The sequence below is a fragment of the Oncorhynchus mykiss genome, chromosome 6, assembly GCF_013265735.2.
Source record: "Oncorhynchus mykiss isolate Arlee chromosome 6, USDA_OmykA_1.1, whole genome shotgun sequence".
NCBI classification, from domain to species: Eukaryota; Metazoa; Chordata; class Actinopteri; order Salmoniformes; family Salmonidae; genus Oncorhynchus; species Oncorhynchus mykiss.
In genome coordinates, this window is record NC_048570.1 from 879,265 (window position 1) to 900,461 (window position 21,197).

General features: G+C 41.9%; 1 protein-coding gene across 5 annotated transcripts in view; it reads left to right on the forward strand.

Annotated features, from left to right (window-relative positions):
• The window catches only part of slc4a4a (solute carrier family 4 member 4a), a 342,926-nt gene that overhangs the window by 103,601 nt on the left and 218,128 nt on the right, over window positions 1–21,197 (forward strand). For all 5 annotated transcript variants that reach the window (XM_036979187.1, XM_036979183.1, XM_036979185.1 and 2 more), the window contains one exon: window positions 3,131–3,304. In XM_036979187.1, the coding sequence (XP_036835082.1) occupies window positions 3,131–3,304 (174 nt within the window). The remainder of the gene's footprint in view (window positions 1–3,130; window positions 3,305–21,197) is intronic.

The window sequence follows — 21,197 nt, forward strand, 5'->3', positions numbered from 1 at the left end:
GCTGTTTAACAGTCTGGTGGCCTTGAGATGAAAGCTGTTTTTCAGTCTCTTTGTCCCACCTTTGATGCACCTGTACTGACCTCGCCTTCTGGATGATAGCTGGGTGAACAGGCAGTGGCTCGGGTGGTTGTTGTCCTTGATGATCTTTTTGTTCTTCCTGTGACATCGGGTGGTGTAGGTGTCCTGGAGGGCAGGTAGTTTGCATCCAGTGATGCATTGTGGAGACTAGAGGTCGACCGATTAATCGGAATGGCCGATTAATTAGGGCCGATTTCAAGTTTTCATAACAATCGGAAATCGGTATTTTAGGTCCACGATCATCTCCTTTGTTTTGTTGACGTAGAGTGTGAGGTTATTTTCCTGACACCACACTCCGAGGGCCCTCACCTCCTCCCTGTAGGCCGTCTCGTCGTTGTTGGTAATCAAGCCTAACACTATAGTGTCGTCTGCAAACTTGATGATTGAGTTGGTGGTGTGTATGGCCAAGCAGTAATGGGTGAACAGGGCGTACAGGAGAGGGCTGAGAACACTCCCTTGTGGGGCTCCAGTGTTGAGGATGAGTGGGGTGGAGATGTTGTTTCCTACCCTCACCACCTGGGGGTGTCCCGTCAGAAAGTCCAGGACCCGCTTTGTCTTGTCTGTATGTGTGTATGTTCAAAACTTAATAAACAGAGTAAAAAAAAAAAAAGAAAGTCCAGGACCCAGTTACACAGGGCGGGGTTAAGACCCAGGGTCTCGAACTTAATGACGAGTTTGGAGGGTACTAGGGTGTTAAATGCTGAGCTATGGTCGATGAACAGCATTCTTAAATAGGTATTCCTCTTGTCCAGAAGGGTTAGGGCAGTGTTCAGCGTGATTGCGATTGTGTCGTCTGTGGACCTATTGGGGCGGTAAGCAAATTGTAGTGCGTCTAGGGTGTCAGGTAGGGTGGAGGTGATATAGTGTCTCAAACCACTCCATGATGATGGAAGTGAGTGCTACGGGGTGATAGTCATTTAGCTTAGTTACCTTAGCTTTCTTGGGAACAGGATCAATGGTTGCCCTCTTGAAGCATGTGGGAACAGCAGACTGGGATAAGGATTGATTGAATATGTCCGTAAAAACATCAGCCAGCTGGTCTGCGCATGCTCTGAGGACGCGGCTGGGGATGCCGTCTGGGCCTACAGCCTTGCGAGGGTTAACACGTTTAAATGTTTTACTCATGTCGGCTGCAGTGAAGGAGAGTCCACAGGTTTTGGTAGCGGGCCATGTCAGTGGCACTGTATTGTCCTCAAAGTGTGCAAAGAAGTTGTTTAGTTTGTCAGGGAGCAAGACATCGGTGTCCGGTATGGGACTGGTTTTCTTTTTGTTGTCCGTGACTGACTGTAGACCCTGCCACATACCTCTCGTGTCTGAGCCGTTGAATTGCGACTCTACTTTGTCTCTATACTGACGCTTAGCTTGTTTGATTGCCTTGCGGAAGGAATAGCTACACTGTTTGTATTCAGTCATGTTTCCGGTCTCCTTGCCCTGATTAAAAGCAGTGGTTCGCGCTTTCAGTTTTCCGTGAATGCTGCCATCAATCCACGGTTTCTGGTTGGGGAAGGTTTTAATGGTCGACGTGGGTACAACATCATCGATGCACTTGCTAATAAACTGGCTCACCGAATCAGCTTATACATCAATGTTGTTGTTCAACGCTATCCAGAACATATCCCAGTCTTCGTGATCGAAGCAATCTTGAAGCGTGGAATCAGATTGGTCGGACCAGCATTGAACAGACCTGACGGGCATTTCCCGTTTTAGTTTCTGTCTATAGTCTGGGAGCAACAAAATGGAGTCGTGGTCAGATTTGTCAAAAGGAGGGCGGGGGAGGGCTTTGTATGCATCGCGGAAGTTAGAGTAACAATGATCCAGAGTTTTACCAGCCCGGGTCGCGCATTCGATATGCTGATAAAATGTAGGGAGCCTTGTTTTCAGATTAGCCTTGTTAAAATCCCCAGCCACAATAAATGCAGCCTCGGGATATGTGGTTTCCAATTTACACTGAACATGTCTGACATGGAGCTCATTTAGAGGTTATGTTTACAGACACTAGTCTGGTTAAAAGGGTTTCCCTTCACATAAGTAAAAGGACTAGTAACCAAATGGTTGCTGGTTCAAATCCCAGAGCTGACTAAATTGTGCCCTTGAGCAATGCACTTAACCCTATTTACACCTGTAAGTTGATCTGGTTAAGACCGTCTGCTAAATTACTAAAATGTAAAATGGATAGGTAGGGTTACAGTACAGCATAACCTTAAAGGGATAGTTTTGGATTTTGGCACTTGCAGTCAGACCTCCAGAGGTTGTTAACATGGTCAGACTGCTCACATTCCTTATAGAATAGTTATACTTCTCCAGAGTGAGATGAACTCGTGGATACCATATTTATGTCTCTGCATCCAGTATGAAGGAAGTTAGAGGTAGTTTCACGAGTCAATGCTAACTAGTCTACAGAAACATCCAGTCATTGCGCTAATGCTAGTTAGCATAGCAACTTCCTTCAAATGGCAAGCAGAGACATAAAAGGTATCCACAAGTTCGTCTGACTCTGGGGAAGTAGATATTACCAGAATCCAGAACTATGCCTTTAAGGAATGTGAGAAGCCTGACCGTGTTAATACCCTAACCTCTGGAGATCTGATTGCAAGTGGAGACCCTAACATTGAAATGTCACTGCTACCTGTTATTTCTTCACGGCCAAAATATTTGGTTTGACAGCTGGACGCCAACTTCTATGTCTGGCCTAGACAGCACCTTCTGAGCATGTACATCCTCCATTCCTGGATAAAGCCATTTCCTGGATAACCTGCATTTAGGAAGGGTTGGTATAAATTTACATGCTCCCTTGGTGGAAAGGTGACCAAATCTCCAACCTGGTAGAATGCAAGTTTGCCAATTCAAACACTGGAATTTCATGCCTGGTGTGCCAATGCAAATGCCCTTGTGTGCCAGCCTTGGTACCCCCCGTGCCCAACATTGCTGATGCCAGCCATAACCCACTGTCTAACCCTAACCCATTGTTAATCCTAACCCATTGTTAACCCTAACCCATTGTTAATCCTAACCCATTGTTAACCCTAACCCATTGTCTTTCTCTTCCAACCAGGTCACCACACCGTCTACATCGGAGTGCAGATGCCCAAGAGCTACCGGCGTCGGAGACGTCAACGCCGGAGAGGAAGCCACAAGGACAGGAAGGATCATCTGACGGAGAACGCCTCTGACAGGTCCGACACAGAAAACAACGATGAGGCCAGCAACAGCATCCTCAAACCGCTCAGTAAGTGCTGCTAAAATACACGTCAGTACAGATTACCGGCTTCGGCCATCTCCCTGGCAGCAGAGATTACCGGCCGAAATGTCTCTCATGGCAGCAGAGCTGCTTTTCAGAACAACTAACACTCCCTGGCCCTAAAAAAGTCTTGAGGTGTCCCTGACCCCCAAATCTGCTGACAGCCAATCATTGCTGACCCCCAAATCTGCTGACCCTCAAATCCGATGTCAGCCAATCATTGCTCACTACACTGTCAGTCAATAACTGCTCACTACACTGTCAGCCAATAACTGCTCCCTCAACTCGGTCAGTCAATCACTGCTCACTCCACTCAGTCTGCCAATCACTGCTCACTTACCTCAATGAGAAGGATTGGCTGAGCCAATCTGTGAGATAGCCTGGTAGGGGGACGAATGTGTTTGGACAGTCTAGAGTGAGGGTTAGTGTTGGTCTATAGACTAGAGAGAGTTATGGTTAGTCTACAGACTAGAGAGGTTTAGGATTAGTCTACATATTAGAGAGGGTTGTGGAGAGATAGAGAGAGGGGGGAGAGATAAGGAGTGAAATTGACACAGGGCTTGGAGGACAGGGAAAGTGAATGTATATGTTAGACCTTTGCTATGTGTTGGTTAATGTGGGACCTTTGCTATGTGTTGGTTAATGTGGGACCTTTGCCATGTGTTGATTAATGTGGGACCTTTGCTATGTGTTGATTAATGTGGAGACCTTTGCTATGTGTTGATTAATGTCGGACCTTTGCTATGTGTTGATTAATGTGGGACCTTTGCCATGTGTTGATTAATGTGGGACCTTTGCTATGTGTTGATTAATGTGGGACCTTTGCTATGTGTTGGTTAACATGGGACCCTTTGCTATGTGTTGGTTAATGTGGAGACCTTTGATATGTGTTGGTTACTGTGGAGACCTTTGCCATGTGTTGGTTGCTGTTTTGCTCTGCGTGGAGTCTGGCCATCTGCAAATGGAAAAGGCTTTTACTCAGCTGTTTAGATATTCAAGAAAACACTGTCTGTGTTGCTGATAACAGCCAGGGTTGAGATCAAGACTGTGACACTCAACACTGATGCACAAGGAATCTGATACGGCTGTAGAGTTTGATACAGCTGTCGAGTTTGATACAGCTGTAGAGTTTGATACAGCTGTAGAGTTTGATACAACTGTAGAGTTTGATACAGCTGTAGAGGTTGATACAGGTGTAGAGTTTGATACAGCTGTAGAGGTTGATACAGGTGTAGAGTTTGATACAGCTGTCGAGTTTGATACAGCTGTCGAGTTTGATACAGCTGTAGAGTTTGATACAGCTGTAGAGTTTGATACAGCTGTAGAGTTTGATACAGCTGTAGAGGTTGATACAGGTGTAGAGTTTGATACAGTTGTAGAGTTTGATGCAGGTGTAGAGTCTAATACAGCTGTAGAGATTAATACAGGTGTGGAGTTTAAACAAGCTGTAGAGTTTAACACAGCTGTAGAGTTTGATACAGGTGTAGAGTTTAACACAGCTGTAGAGTTTGATACAGGTGTAGAGTTTGATACAGTTGTAGAGTTTGATACAGTTGTAGAGTTTGATACAGGTGTAGAGTTGCATACAGGTGTAGAGTTGCATACAGGTGTAGAGTTGCATACAGGTGTAGAGTTGCATACAGGTGTAGAGTTTAACACAGCTGTAGAGTTTGATACAGGTGTAGAGTTGCATACAGGTGTAGAGTTGCATACATGTGTAGAGTTACATACAGGTGTAGAGTTGCATACAGGTGTAGAGTTTAACACAGCTGTAGAGTTTGATACAGGTGGAGAGTTTGATACAGGTGTAGAGTTTTATACGGTTGTAGAGTTTAACACAGCTGTAGAGTTTGATACAGGTGGAGAGTTTGATACAGCTGTAGAGTTTAATACAGGTGTAGAGTTTGATACAGGTGTAGAGTTTGATATGGGTGTAGAGTTTGATACAGCTGTAGAGTTGAATACAGGTGTAGAGTTTGATACAGCTGTAGAGTTTAACACAGCTGTAGAGTTTGATATGGGTGTAGAGTTTGATACAGGTGTAGAGTTTGATACAGGTGTAGAGTTGCATACAGGTGTAGAGTTGCATACATGTGTAGAGTTACATACAGGTGTAGAGTTGCATACATGTGTAGAGTTACATACAGGTGTAGAGTTGCATACATGTGTAGAGTTACATACGGGTGTAGAGTTTAACACAGCTGTAGAGTTTGATACAGGTGTAGAGTTTGATACAGGTGTAGAGTTTAACACAGCTGTAGAGTTTGATACAGGTGTAGAGTTTAATACAGGTGTAGAGTTTGATACAGGTGTAGAGATTTATACGGGTGTAGAGTTTGATACAGGTGTAGAGTTTAATACAGTTGTAGAGTTTGATACAGCTGTAGAGTTTGACACAGGTGTAGAGTTTGATACAGGTGTAGAGTTTGATACAGGTGTAGAGTTTGATACAGGTGTAGAGTTTGATACAGGTGTAGAGTTTGATACAGGTGTAGAGTTTGATACAGGTGTAGAGTTTGATACAGGTGTAGAGTTGCATACAGGTGTAGAGTTGCATACATGTGTGGAGTTACATACAGGTGTAGAGTTGCATACATGTGTAGAGTTACATACGGGTGTAGAGTTTAACACAGCTGTAGAGTTTGATACAGGTGTAGAGTTTGATACAGGTGTAGAGTTTGATACAGGTGTAGAGTTTAACACAGCTGTAGAGTTTGATACAGGTGTAGAGTTTAATACAGGTGTAGAGTTTGATACAGGTGTAGAGATTTATACGGGTGTAGAGTTTGATACAGGTGTAGAGTTTGATACAGGTGTAGAGTTTGATACAGGTGTAGAGATTTATACGGGTGTAGAGTTTGATACAGGTGTAGAGTTTAATACAGGTGTAGATTTTGATAAAGGTGTAGAGATTTGTACGGGTGTAGAGATTGATACAGGTGTAGATTTTGATACAGGTGTAGAGTTTGATACAGGTGTAGAGATTTATACGGGTGTAGAGTTTGATACAGGTGTAGAGTTTAATACAGGTGTAGATTTGTACGGGTGTAGAGTTTGGATTTGTTTGAGAAGCTATAATGGAATCTCCTCCATCATCACTTTGGTTGTTAATTAATAAGTGTACTATGAACTATATTATAAACCGGGTGGATCGAGCCCTGAAAGCTGATTGGCTGAAAGCTGTGGTTTATTAGACCGTCTACCACGTGTATGACAAAACATGTATTTTTAGTGGTATAGTTTTGTTGTTAAACCAGTTCGTAAAAACAATAAGGCACCTCGGGGGGTTGTGGTATATGGCCGATATACCACTTCTAAGGGCTGTACGCTGTCACTGCATGTTGCGTCGGGCCTAAGAACATCCCTTAGCCATAGTATATTAGCCATATACCACACCTCCTCGGTCTTTAGTATATTAGCCATATACCACACCTCCTCGGTCTTTAGTATATTAGCCATATACCACACCTCCTCGGTCTTTATTGATTAAATATACTCTCAAAACAATACAATACTGGCTATGAACATATTTGGTTTGACATAGTCATAGTGGGGCAAGCTGTTCATGCCAAGCTATGTATGTGGGGTTAAAGGCCACATCTGACATCTGTCCCTAGCGCTGTGGAAAAAAACAAACAAATTCTCTGAAACATTTTGTTGTTGCATGGAGATGCCTGTCTTGGAAAGATTCTCAGCATCTCTTAACCTCTGTCTGAAAAAAACACCTCCCCATCTGTCCTGGAGGTTAGGGCCCATCTCCCCTGCCTAAAAACCAACAGAGGACAGACCAGCCTCCTGCTATGGTTAGGGCTGGGGTTATGGTTAGGGTAAGCAGAGACCAGGGTCTGATCCCAGCTGCTTTGTGAACCACAGACATGCAATATCCTGTGTCTTCAATCTTGATTCACAGTAGGCTATTTAGTTGTACCCAAATATAACCTAGTAAAACACAACACTTTGATGCAGATATGATTTGCATTTAATTAATAAAACTTAAGCAGTAAATAGTGTTGTGATCTCATTTGATAGTTGTTCCTTTAATATATTGTAGGCCAGTGATGTCATTGTTAATCTGCCTCAAATATATTATTCTGATTTAACCTTTATTTAACTGGGTAAGTCAGTTAACAACCAATTCTAGTTAATTCAGTTACTGGCCCAATGCTCTAACCACTAGGCTACCTGCCGCCCCTTTATATAAACCAATATAAACCCCAATATAAACACTAATGTTTCATTAATTAGAGCTGTCCTTGTATTTACATGCCAATCATGGTGTTTAGTATTAACATGTAAATTATGTTAATTTATATTTAAATGCCATGCCAATCATGTTGATAATTTACGTGCCAATCATGTTGATAATACTAAAATGGCCATCGTGTTGATTAATAATTACATGCCAGTCATGTTCATTAATATTAAAATGGCAATCATGTTGATAATGCTAACAGGTCAATAATGTTGATTCATATCTACATGCCAATCATTTAGATTAATATTTACATGCCAATCATTTTGATTAATATTTAAAAATATATATTTTTTATTTATTTCACCTTTATTTAACCAGGTAGGCCAGTTGAGAAAAAGTTCTCATTTACAACTGCGACATGGCCAAGATAAAGCATAGCAGTGTGACAAAAAACAACACAGAGTTACACATGGAGTAAACAAAACATAAAGTCAATAATAGTTGAAGAAAGTCTATATACAGTGTATGCAAATGAGGTAAGATAAGGGAGGTAAGGCAATAAATAGACTATGGTGGCGAAGTAATCAAATCAAATGTATTTATATAGCCCTTCGTACAACCTATGAGTTACACATGGGATAAACAAAAGTACAGTCAATAACACAATAGAAAAGTCTATATACAGTGTGTGCAAATGGAGTAAGGAGGTAAGGCAATACATAGGCCATAGTAGCGAAGTAATTACAATTTAGCAATTAACACTGGAGTGATTGATGTGCAGATGATGATGATGTGCAAGTAGAAATACTGGTGTGCAAAAGAGCAGAAAAGTAAATAAAAACAATATGGGGATGAGCTAGGTTGTTGGGTGGGCTATTTACAGATGGGCTACGTACAGCTGCAGCGATGGGTTATCTGCTCAGATAGCTGATGCTTAAAGTTAGTGAGGGAGATATGTCTCCAACTTCAGCGATTTTTGCAATTTGTTCCAGTCATTGGCAGCAGAGAACTGGAAGGAAAGGCGGCCAAACGAGGTGTTTTCTTTGGGGATGACCAGTGAGATAAACCTGCTGGAGCGCGTGCTACGGGTGGGTGTTGTTATGGTGAACAGTGAGCTGAGATAAGGCAGAGCTTTACCTAGCAAAGACTTATAGATGACCTGGAGCCAGTGGGTCTTGCAACGAATATGTAACGAGGGCTAGCCGGCTAGAGCATACAGGTCGCAGTGATGGGTGGTATATGGGGCTTTGGTGACAAAATGGATGGCACTGTGATAGACTGCATCCAATTAGTTGAGTAGAGTGTTGGAGGCTATTTTGTAAATGACATCACCGAAGTCGATGATTGGTAGGATTGCCGATTCTTAATTTAATTTTGAATTGGAGGTGCTTAATATGAGTCTGGAAGGAGAGTTTACAGTCTAACCAGACACCTAGGTATTTGTAGTTGTCCACATATTCTAAGTCAGAACCGTCCAGAGTAGTGATGCTAGTCGGGTGGGCAGGTGCAGGCTGCGATCGGTTGAAGAGCATGCATTTAGTTTTACTGGCGTTTAAGTGCAGTTGGAGGCCATGGAAGGAGAGTTGTATGGCATTGAAGCTCGTTTGGAGGTTTGTTAACTTCTTATGATATAGGAGACGGTTGCATCCCACAAACCCTAGAGAGGTTAATAACGTCTTATGGTATAGGAGACTGTTGCATCCCACATACCCTAGAGAGGTTTAACTTCTTATGGTATAGGAGACGGTTGCATCCCACATACCCTAGAGAGGTTAACTTCTTATGGGATAAGAGACGGTTGCATCCCACATACCCTAGAGAGGTGAACTTCTTATGGTATAGGGGACGGTTGCATCCCACATACCCTAGAGAGGTTAACTTCTTATGGTATAGGGGACGGTTGCATCCCACATACCCTAGAGAGGTTAACTTCTTATGGTATAGGGGACGGTTGCATCCCACATACCCTAGAGAGGTTAACTTCTTATGGGATAGGGGACGGTTGCATCCCACATACCCTAGAGAGGTTAACTTCTTATGGTATAGGGGACGGTTGCATCCCACATACCCTAGAGAGGTTAACTTCTTATGGTATAGGGGACGGTTGCATCCCACATACCCTAGAGAGGTTAACTTCTTATGGTATAGGGGACGGTTGCATCCCACATACCCTAGAGAGGTTAACTTCTTATGGTATAGGGGACGGTTGCATCCCACATACCCTAGAGAGGTTAACTTCTTATGGTATAGGGGACGGTTGCATCCCACATACCCTAGAGAGGTTAACTTCTTATGGTATAGGGGACGGTTGCATCCCACATACCCTAGAGAGGTTAACTTCTTATGGTATAGGGGACGGTTGCATCCCACATACCCTAGAGAGGTTAACTTCTTATGGGATAGGGGACGGTTGCATCCCACATACCCTAGAGAGGTTAACTTCTTATGGTATAGGGGACGGTTGCATCCCACATACCCTAGAGAGGTGAACTTCTTATGGTATAGGGGACGGTTGCATCCCACATACCCTAGAGAGGTTAACTTCTTATGGTATAGGGGACGGTTGCATCCCACATACCCTAGAGAGGTTAACTTCTTATGGTATAGGGGACGGTTGCATCCCACATACCCTAGAGAGGTTAACTTCTTATGGTATAGGGGACGGTTGCATCCCACATACTCTAGAGAGGTGAACTTCTTATGGTATAGGGGACGGTTGCATCCCACATACCCTAGAGAGGTTAACTTCTTATGGTATAGGGGACGGTTGCATCCCACATACCCTAGAGAGGTTAACTTCTTATGGTATAGGGGACGGTTGCATCCCACATACCCTAGAGAGGTTAACTTCTTATGGTATAGGGGACGGTTGCGTCCCACATACCCTAGAGAGGTTAACTTCTTATGGTATAGGGGACGGTTGCATCCCACATACCCTAGAGAGGTTAACTTCTTATGGTATAGGGGACGGTTGCATCCCACATACCCTAGAGAGGTTAACTTCTTATGGTATAGGGGACGGTTGCATCCCACATACCCTAGAGAGGTGAACTTCTTATGGTATAGGGGACGGTTGCATCCCACATACCCTAGAGAGGTGAACTTCTTATGGTATAGGGGACGGTTGCATCCCACATACCCTAGAGAGGTACTTCTTATGGTATAGGGGACGGTTGCGTCCCACTTGGGCAAAAAACAGGGAAAATGCAGCGCGTCAAATAAAAAAAATAGATATAAAAATCTAACTTTCATTAAATTACACATGTGAGATACTCAATTAAAGCTACATTCGTTGTGAATCTAGCCAACATGTCAGATTTTAAAAAGGCTTTTCGGCGAAAGCATAGGAAGCTATTACCTGATGATAGCCCAATAGTAAACAAAGAGGGTAGCATATTTCAACCGTGCAGGCGATGCACAAAACGCAGAATTAAAATATAAAACATGCATTACCTTTGACAAGCTTCTTTTGTTGGCACTCCAATATGTCCCATAAACATCACAATTGGTCCTTTTGTTCGATTAATTCCTTCCATATATATCCAAATGTCAATTTATTTGACATGTTTGATCCAGAAAAAAACTGTCCAAAAAACGCAACTTCACTACAAAATATTTCAAAAGTTGCCTATAAACTTTGCCAAAATATTTCAAACTAGTTTTGTAATACAACTAGGTATTTTTAAACGTTAATAATTGATCAAATTGTAGACCGGTCTATCTGTGTTCAATACACGTCTTGAGCAACTCTCAACAGTGTTACCCAGTTCCTAGATGGCCTACTTCTTCATTGCACAAATGAATAACCTCAACCAAATTCCAAAGACTGGTGACATCCAGTGGAGGTGGTAGGAACTGAAAACAAGTGCCTAAGAAATATAATTAGCCAATGAGAACTCAGTGAAGAGACGGAGACCAAAAAAAAAAATTCTGAACGGTTAGTCCTCTGGGTTTTGCATGCTACACAAGTTATGTTATGCTCACAGACATGATTAAAACAGTTTAAGAAACTTCAGAGTGTTTTCTATCCAAATCTACTAATATTATGCATATCTTAAATTCCTGGCATGAGTAGCAGGAAGTTGAAATTGGGCACGCTACTTATCGAAAAGTGAAAATGCTGTCCCCCATACCTTAAGAAGTTAACACAGTGTCCAAAGAAGAGCCAGATGTATACAGAATGGTGTGGTCTGCGTTGAGGTGGATCAAGGAATCACCCTCAGCAAGAGCAACATCATTGATGTATACAGAGAAAACAGTTGGCCCAAGAATTGAGCCCTGTGGTACCCCCATAGAGACTGCCAGAGATCCGGACTGTTGAGTGTGCCGATAAGAATGTGGTGATTGACAGAGTTGAAAGCCTTGGTCAGGTCGATGAAGACAGCTGCACAGTACTCTGTCTTTTATCGATGGCAGTTATTATATCGTTTAGTACCTTGAATACCTTGAGTGTGGCTGAGGTGCACCCGTGACCAGCTCGTAAACCGGGTTGCACAGCGGAGAAGGTATGGAGGGATTTGAAATGGTCAGTGATCTGTTTGTTAACTTGGCTTTTGAAGACTTTAGAAAGGCAGGGCAGGATGGATATAGGTCTGTAACAGTTTGGAATGTCTCCCCCTTTGAAGAGGGGGATGAATGCGGCAGCTTTCCAATCATTAGGAATCTCTGAAGATACGAAAGAGAGGTTTAACAGACTAGTAGTAGGGTTTAGCAAAATGGCGGCGGATAATTTTAGAAAGAGAGGGTGCAGATTGTCTAGCCCAGCTTATTTGTACGGGTCCAGGTTTTGCAGCTCTTTCAGAACATCTACTATCTGGATTTGGGTGAAGGAGAAGCTTGGGAGGCTTGGGTAAGTAGCTGTGGGGGGGGGGGGGGGGTGGAGCTGTTGGCCACGGTTGGGGTAGCCAGGAGGAAAGCATGGCCAGCCGTGGAGAAATGCTCATTGAAATTCTCGATTATTGTGGATTTACCGGTGGTGACAGTGTTTCCTAGCCTCAGTGCAGTGGGCAGCTGGGAGGAGGTGCTCTTATTTTCCATGGATTTTACAGTGTGTTTGTGGTTAGACCTACCGGAGGCAAATTTCTGTTTGAAAAAGCTAGCCTTTGCTTTCCTAACTGACTGTGTATTGGTTCCTGACTTCCCTGAAAAGTGACATATCGGGGGGACTATTCAATGCTAGTGTAGTACGCCACAGAATGTTTTTGTGCTGGTCGAGGGCAGTCAGGTCTGGAGTGAACCAAGGGCTATATCTCTTCTTAGTTCTACTTTTTTTGAAAGGGGCATGCTTATTTAAGATGGTGAGGAATGTACCTTTAAAGAACAACCAGGCATCCTCAACTGACGGGATGAGGTCAATATCCTTCCAGGATTCTCTGGCCAGGTCGATTAGAAAGGCCTGCTCGCAGAAGTGTTTTAGGGAGCGTTTGACAGTGATGAGGGGTGGTCGTTTGACCGCGGACCCATAACGGATGCAGGCAATGAGGCAGTGATCGTTGAGATCTTGGTTGAAGACAGCAGAGGTGTATTTGGAGGGCAAGTTGGTCAGGATAATATCTATGAGGGTGCCCATGTTTATGGATTTAGGGTTGTACCTGGTGGGTTCCTTGATGATTTGTGTGAGATCGAAGGCATCTAGCTTAGATTGTAGGACGGCCTGGGTGTTAAGCATATCCCAGTTTAGGTCATCTATCAGAACTAACTCTGAAGATAAATGGGAGGCAATCAATTCACATATGGTGTCCAGGGCACAGCTGGGAGCTGAGGGGGGTCTATAACAGGCGGCAACAGTGAGAGACTTATTTCTGGAGAGATTCATTTTTTAAATTAGAAGCTCGAACTGTTTGGGCATAGACCTTGAAAGTATGACAGAACTTTGCAGGCTATCTCTTGCAACTCCTCCCCCTTTAAGTTCTATCTTGACGGGAAATGTTGTAGTTGGCGATGGAAATCTCTGAATTTTTGGTGGCCTTCCTAAGCCAGGATTCAGACACGGCAAGGACATCAGGGTTGGTGGAGTGTTCTAAAGCAGTGAGTAAAACAAACTTAGGGTGTAGGCTTCTGATGTTAATAACATTCAAATACTAAGGCTTTTACGGTTACAGAAGTCAACAAATGAGAGCGCCTGGGGCCACACAGGGCCTGGGTTAACCTCTACATCACCCGAGGAACAGAGGAGGAGTAGGATGAGGGTTTGGCTAAAGGCTATCAAAACTGGTCATCTGGTGCGTTGGGGACAGAGAATAAACGGAGCAGATTTCTGGGTCTGGTAGAATAGATTCAAGGCATAATGTGCAGACAGGGGTATGGTAGGGTGCGGGTACAGTGGAGGTAAACCTAGGCATTTAGTGACGATAAGAGAGGTTGCATCTCTGGAGGCACTAGTTATGCTAGGTGAGGTCACACCATGTGTGGTAGGTGGGACAAAAGAGGTGTCTGAGGAATGTTGAGGCTAGGGGCTCTGCAGTAAAATAAAACAATGATAACTACCCTAAACAACAGTATACAAGGCATATTGACATTCGAGAGAGACATAAAGCAATCACAGGTGTTGATTGGGAGAGCTAGCTAAGACAACAGGTAAGACAGCATCAGCTAATCAGCTAAGACAACAACAACAGGTAAAATGGAGATGAATGGGCAGAGAGGGTCAGTTAACTACACACAGGGCCTGAGTTCGAGGCTGGGGCCGACAGATAAACAAAACAATCAAAATGGAGTGTTGTGATTAATGAACATCAGCAATGTATCCAGGTGATAATTTACATGCCAATCATTTAGATTAATATTTACATGCCAATCATGTTGATGTCACGGATTCCCCCAGTACTGCTGCTCATTCCGTGCACCAGTACCAGAGGTCTACGTCACCGACCTCTAGGCGTCACTGAACTTTCTCATTACACACACCTGGTTCCCATTCCCCCTGAATAGTAATTGTATGTATGTGCCCTCTGTTCACCATTATCTTGACTGTTATTTTTTCTTTATTACGGGTCTCGTCCCGTATATTGTGTACTCTTTATTACGGGTCTCGTCCCGTATATTGTGTACTCGTTATTACGGGTCTCGTTCTGTGTATTATTCTTACGGGTCTCGTCCCGTGTATTGTGTACTCTTTATTACAGGTCTTGTTCTGTGTATTGTGTACTCTTTTTTACGGGTCTCGTACCGTGTATTGTGTACTCTTTATTATGGGTCTCGTCCCGTGTATTGTGTGCTCTTTATTACAGGTCTCGTCCCGTGTATTGTGTGCTCTTTATTACAGGTCTCGTTCCGTGTATTGTGTACTCTTTATTATAGGTCTTGTTCTGTGTATTTATTAGAGGTTTAACCTCACTCTTTTGTTTAAGTTATATCCCTGTGTGTTTTTGTATACGTTTTGGGCTTCGTCCCCGTGCCCTGAACAGGCAGTTAACCCACTGTTCCTAGGCCGTCATTGAAAATAAGAATTTGTTCTTAACTGATCGTGCCTAGTTAAATAAAGGTAAAATAAAAAATAAAAATACATTTCATGGCATGTTGTATCTTTGCGTGGAGTATTAAAACCCCCTATTACGTATTCCTGCGCCTGTCTCCAATCATTTATACAATGTGACAGTTGATTTAATATTTACATGCCATTCATGTTGATTTAATATTTATATGTCAATCATGTTGATTTAATATTTATATGTCAATCATGTTGATTTAATATTTACATGCCATTCATGTTGATTTAATATTTACATGTCAATCATGTTGATTTAATATTTACATGCCGATACATTGTGATTAACAGGCCTATTAACTTATGTTAATCAATTTGCTAGTTTGCATATTTGGCATCTACAAAGGTTTCTGTTTGTGACATGCTCACACTGATGAAGGGATGTAGGCATCTCTAGCCTCAGAAGCGCTAGCTCCAGTCTCAACCCTAATCCTAGACATACAGTGCATTTGGAAAGTATTCAGACCCATTGACTTGCATTTATACGGAGACTTGATTACACACAGGTGGATTGTATTTATCATCATTAGTCATTTAGGTCAACATTGGATCCTTCAGAGATCCTCACTGAACTTCTGGAGAGAGTTTGCTGCACTGAAAGTAAAGGGGCTGAATAATTTTGCACGCCCAATTTTTCAGTTTTTGATTTGTTAAAAAAGTTTGAAATATCCAATAAATGTCGTTCCACTTCATGATTGTGTCCCACTTGTTGTTGATTCTTCACAAAAAAATACAGTTTTATATCTTTATGTTTGAAGCCTGAAATGTGGCAAAAGGTCGCAAAGTTCAAGGGGGCCGAATACTTCCGCAAGGCACTGTATATGAAAAAAGCCTCTGTAAAAGTCTGACTACAAGACCTAAGAACCTGTGAGTGGAATAATGTGAATGTACTTCCTTAGAAGACACAGAAAAATTAATTAGCGCACGGGGAACATGACATTTTGAGAAAATGGCCGATAAAGATAGATATACTGTGAATATGGTAGGACTGTCCAGATAGTATACAGTGAATATGGTAGGAAAGTCCAGATAGTATACAGTGAATATGGTAGGAAAGTCCAGATAGTATATAGTGAATATGGTAAGAAAGTCCAGATGGTGTACAGTGAATATGGTAAGAAAGTCCAGATAGTATACTGTAAATATGGTAGGAAAGTCCAGATGGTGTACAGTGAATATGGTAGGAAGTACAGGCCAAAAAAGAGTAGCTTTGTGAAGACAGCAGGAAGAGAGGGGAGGGGGGTATTTGTGTGGGTGCATGTAATGCGTGAAGTGGGAGTAGGACTAAATCAGGAGAGTGGCAGCTCAGCTCAGCTCTCTGGACAGCAGGCATTCTTCCCCCTTCTCCTTTCCCATGAGCCTCTACTGCAGGACAAAGTCTTCTTTGTGTGTCTGTGGCTCTTGGCTACACTGCACAGAGCTTTGAAATGCATTTGAACGATGGGATTTCCATTTCTATCTCTCCTTTTTGTGCTTCCTCTCCCCTTTTCCTCTCTCGCTCTGAGTTCAACCTTCCCTCCCTCCTGCTCACTTAGCAACTGGGGGACAGAGAGGCTAACATGGTACCACAGTCCTCAACATTGCCTGGTCCTGCTTGGTACCAGGAACTAAGGAACTATGTGTGTTATAAACAATCCTATATACTGTAGTAATAACGCTGACTGGTCCTCCATAGTAGTAACACTGACTGGTCCTCTATATAATAGTAACACTGACTGGTCCTCTATATAGTAGTAACACTGACTGGTCCTCTATATAGTAGTAACACTGACTGGTCCTCTATATAATAGTAACACTGACTGGTCCTCTATATCGTAGTAACACTGACTGGTCCTCTATATCGTAGTAACACTGACAGGTCCTCTATATCGTAGTAACACTGACTGGTCCTCTATATAATAGTAACAATGACTGGTCCTCTATATCGTAGTAACACTGACTGGTCCTCTATATAATAGTAACACTGACTGGTCCTCTATATAATAGTAACACTGACTGGTCCTCTATATAGTAGTAACACTGACTGGTCCTCTATATAGTAGTAATACTGACTGGTCCTCTGTATAATAACACTGACTGGTCCTATATAGTAGTAACACTGACTGGTCCTCTATATAGTAATAACACTGACTGGTCCTCTATAGTAGTAACACTGACTGGTCCTCTATATAGTAATAACACTGACTGGTCCTCTATAGTAGTAACACTGACTGGTCCTCTATATCGTAGTAACACTGACTGGTCCTCTATATAATAGTAACAATGACTGGTCCTCTATATCGTAGTAACACTGACTGGTCCTCTATATAATAGTAACACTGACTGGTCCTCTATATAATAATAACACTGAATGGTCCTCTATATAGTAGTAACACTGACTGGTCCTCTATATAATAGTAACACTGACTGGTCCTCTATATAACAGTAACACTGACTGGTCCTCTATGTAATAGTAACACTGACTGGTCCTCTATATAATAGTAACAATGACTGGTCCTCTATATCGTAGTAACACTGACTGGTCCTCTATATAATAGTAACACTGACTGGTCCTCTATATAATAGTAACACTGACTGGTCCTCTATATAGTAGTAACACTGACTGGTCCTCTATATAGTAGTAACACTGACTGGTCCTCTGTATAATAACACTGACTGGTCCTATATAGTAGTAACACTGACTGGTCCTCTATATAGTAATAACACTGACTGGTCCTCTATAGTAGTAACACTGACTGGTCCTCTATATAGTAATAACACTGACTGGTCCTCTATAGTAGTAACACTGACTGGTCCTCTATATCGTAGTAACACTGACTGGTCCTCTATATAATAGTAACACTGACTGGTCCTCTATATAGTAGTAACACTGACTGGTCCTCTATATAGTAGTAACACTGACTGGTCCTCTGTATAATAACACTGACTGGTCCTATATAGTAGTAACACTGACTGGTCCTCTATATAGTAATAACACTGACTGGTCCTCTATAGTAGTAACACTGACTGGTCCTCTATATCGTAGTAACACTGACTGGTCCTCTATATAATAGTAACAATGACTGGTCCTCTATATCGTAGTAACACTGACTGGTCCTCTATATAATAGTAACACTGACTGGTCCTCTATATAATAATAACACTGAATGGTCCTCTATATAGTAGTAACACTGACTGGTCCTCTATATAATAGTAACACTGACTGGTCCTCTATATAACAGTAACACTGACTGGTCCTCTATGTAATAGTAACACTGACTGGTCCTCTATATAATAGTAACAATGACTGGTCCTCTATATCGTAGTAACACTGACTGGTCCTCTATATAATAGTAACACTGACTGGTCCTCTATATAATAGTAACACTGACTGGTCCTCTATATAGTAGTAACACTGACTGGTCCTCTATATAGTAGTAACACTGACTGGTCCTCTGTATAATAACACTGACTGGTCCTATATAGTAGTAACACTGACTGGTCCTCTATATAGTAATAACACTGACTGGTCCTCTATAGTAGTAACACTGACTGGTCCTCTATATAGTAATAACACTGACTGGTCCTCTATAGTAGTAACAGTGACTGGTCCTCTATATCGTAGTAACACTGACTGGTCCTCTATATAATAGTAACAATGACTGGTCCTCTATATAGTAGTAACACTGACTGGTCCTCTATATAGTAGTAACACTGACTGGTCCTCTGTATAATAACACTGACTGGTCCTATATAGTAGTAACACTGACTGGTCCTCTATATAGTAATAACACTGACTGGTCCTCTATAGTAGTAACACTGACTGGTCCTCTATATAGTAATAACACTGACTGGTCCTCTATAGTAGTAACAGTGACTGGTCCTCTATATCGTAGTAACACTGACTGGTCCTCTATATAATAGTAACAATGACTGGTCCTCTATATAGTAGTAACACTGACTGGTCCTCTATATAATAGTAACACTGACTGGTCCTCTATATAGTAGTAACACTGACTGGTCCTCTATATAGTAGTAACACTGACTGGTCCTCTATATAATAGTAACACTGACTGGTCCTCTATATAACAGTAACACTGACTGGTCCTCTATATAATAGTAACACTGACTGGTCCTCTATACAATAGTATCACTGACTGGTCCTCTATATAGTAGTAACACTGACTGGTCCTCTATATCGTAGTAACACTGACTGGTCCTCTATATCGTAGTAACACTGACTGGTCCTCTATATAATAGTAACACTGACTGGTCCTCTATATAACAGTAACACTGACTGGTCCTCTATATAATAGTAACACTGACTGGTCCTCTATATAATAGTAACACTGACAGGTCCTCTATATAGTAGTAACACTGACAGGTCCTCTATATCGTAGTAACACTGACTGGTCCTCTATATAGTAGTAACACTGACTGGTCCTCTATACAATAGTAACACTGACTGGACCTCTATATAATAGTAACACTGACTGGTCCTCTATATAATAGTAACACTGACTGGTCCTCTATATAGTAGTAACACTGACTGGTCCTCTATATCGTAGTAACACTGACTGGTCCTCTATATCGTAGTAACACTGACTGGTCCTCTATATAATAGTAACACTGACTGGTCCTCTATATAGTAGTAACACTGACTGGTCCTCTATATCGTAGTAACACTGACTGGTCCTCTATATAGTAGTAACACTGACTGGTCCTCTATATAATAGTAACACTGACTAGCCATATATAGTAGTAGCACTGACTGGCCCTCTATATAGTAGTAACACTGACTGGTTCTCTATATAGTAATAACACTGACTGGCCCTCTATATAGTAGTAACACTGACTGGTCCTCTATATAGTAGTAACACTGACTGGTCCTCTATATAATAGTAACACTGACTGGTCCTCTATATAGTAGTAACACTGACTGGTCCTCTATATAGTAGTAACACTGACTGGTCCTCTATATAGTAGTAACACTGACTGGTCCTCTATATAGTAGTAACACTGACTGGTCCTCTATATAGTAGTAACACTGACTAGTCCTCTATATCGTAGTAACACTGACTGGTCCTCTATATAGTAGTAACACTGACTGGTCCTCTATATAATAGTAACACTGACTGGTCCTCTATATAGTAGTAACACTGACTGGTCCTCTATATAGTAGTAACACTGACTGGTCCTCTATATAATAGTAACACTGACTGGTCCTCTATATCGTAGTAACACTGACTGGTCCTCTATATCGTAGTAACACTGACAGGTCCTCTATATCGTAGTAACACTGACTGGTCCTCTATATAATAGTAACAATGACTGGTCCTCTATATCGTAGTAACACTGACTGGTCCTCTATATAATAGTAACACTGACTGGTCCTCTATATAATAGTAACACTGACTGGTCCTCTATATAGTAGTAACACTGACTGGTCCTCTATATAGTAGTAACACTGACTGGTCCTCTGTATAATAACACTGACTGGTCCTATATAGTAGTAACACTGACTGGTCCTCTATATAGTAATAACACTGACTGGTCCTCTATAGTAGTAACACTGACTGGTCCTCTATATAGTAATAACACTGACTGGTCCTCTATAGTAGTAACACTGACTGGTCCTCTATATCGTAGTAACACTGACTGGTCCTCTATATAATAGTAACAATGACTGGTCCTCTATATCGTAGTAACACTGACTGGTCCTCTATATAATAGTAACACTGACTGGTCCTCTATATAATAATAACACTGAATGGTCCTCTATATAGTAGTAACACTGACTGGTCCTCTATATAATAGTAACACTGACTGGTCCTCTATATAACAGTAACACTGACTGGTCCTCTATGTAATAGTAACACTGACTGGTCCTCTATATAATAGTAACAATGACTGGTCCTCTATATCGTAGTAACACTGACTGGTCCTCTATATAATAGTAACACTGACTGGTCCTCTATATAATAGTAACAGTGACTGGTCCTCTATATAGTAGTAACACTGACTGGTCCTCTATATAGTAGTAACACTGACTGGTCCTCTATATAATAGTAACACTGACTGGTCCTCTATATAATAGTAACACTGGCTGGTCCTCTATATAATAGTAACACTGACTGGTCCTCTATATAATAGTAACACTGACTGGTCCTCTATATAGTAGTAACACTGACTGGTCCTCTATATAATAGTAACACTGACTG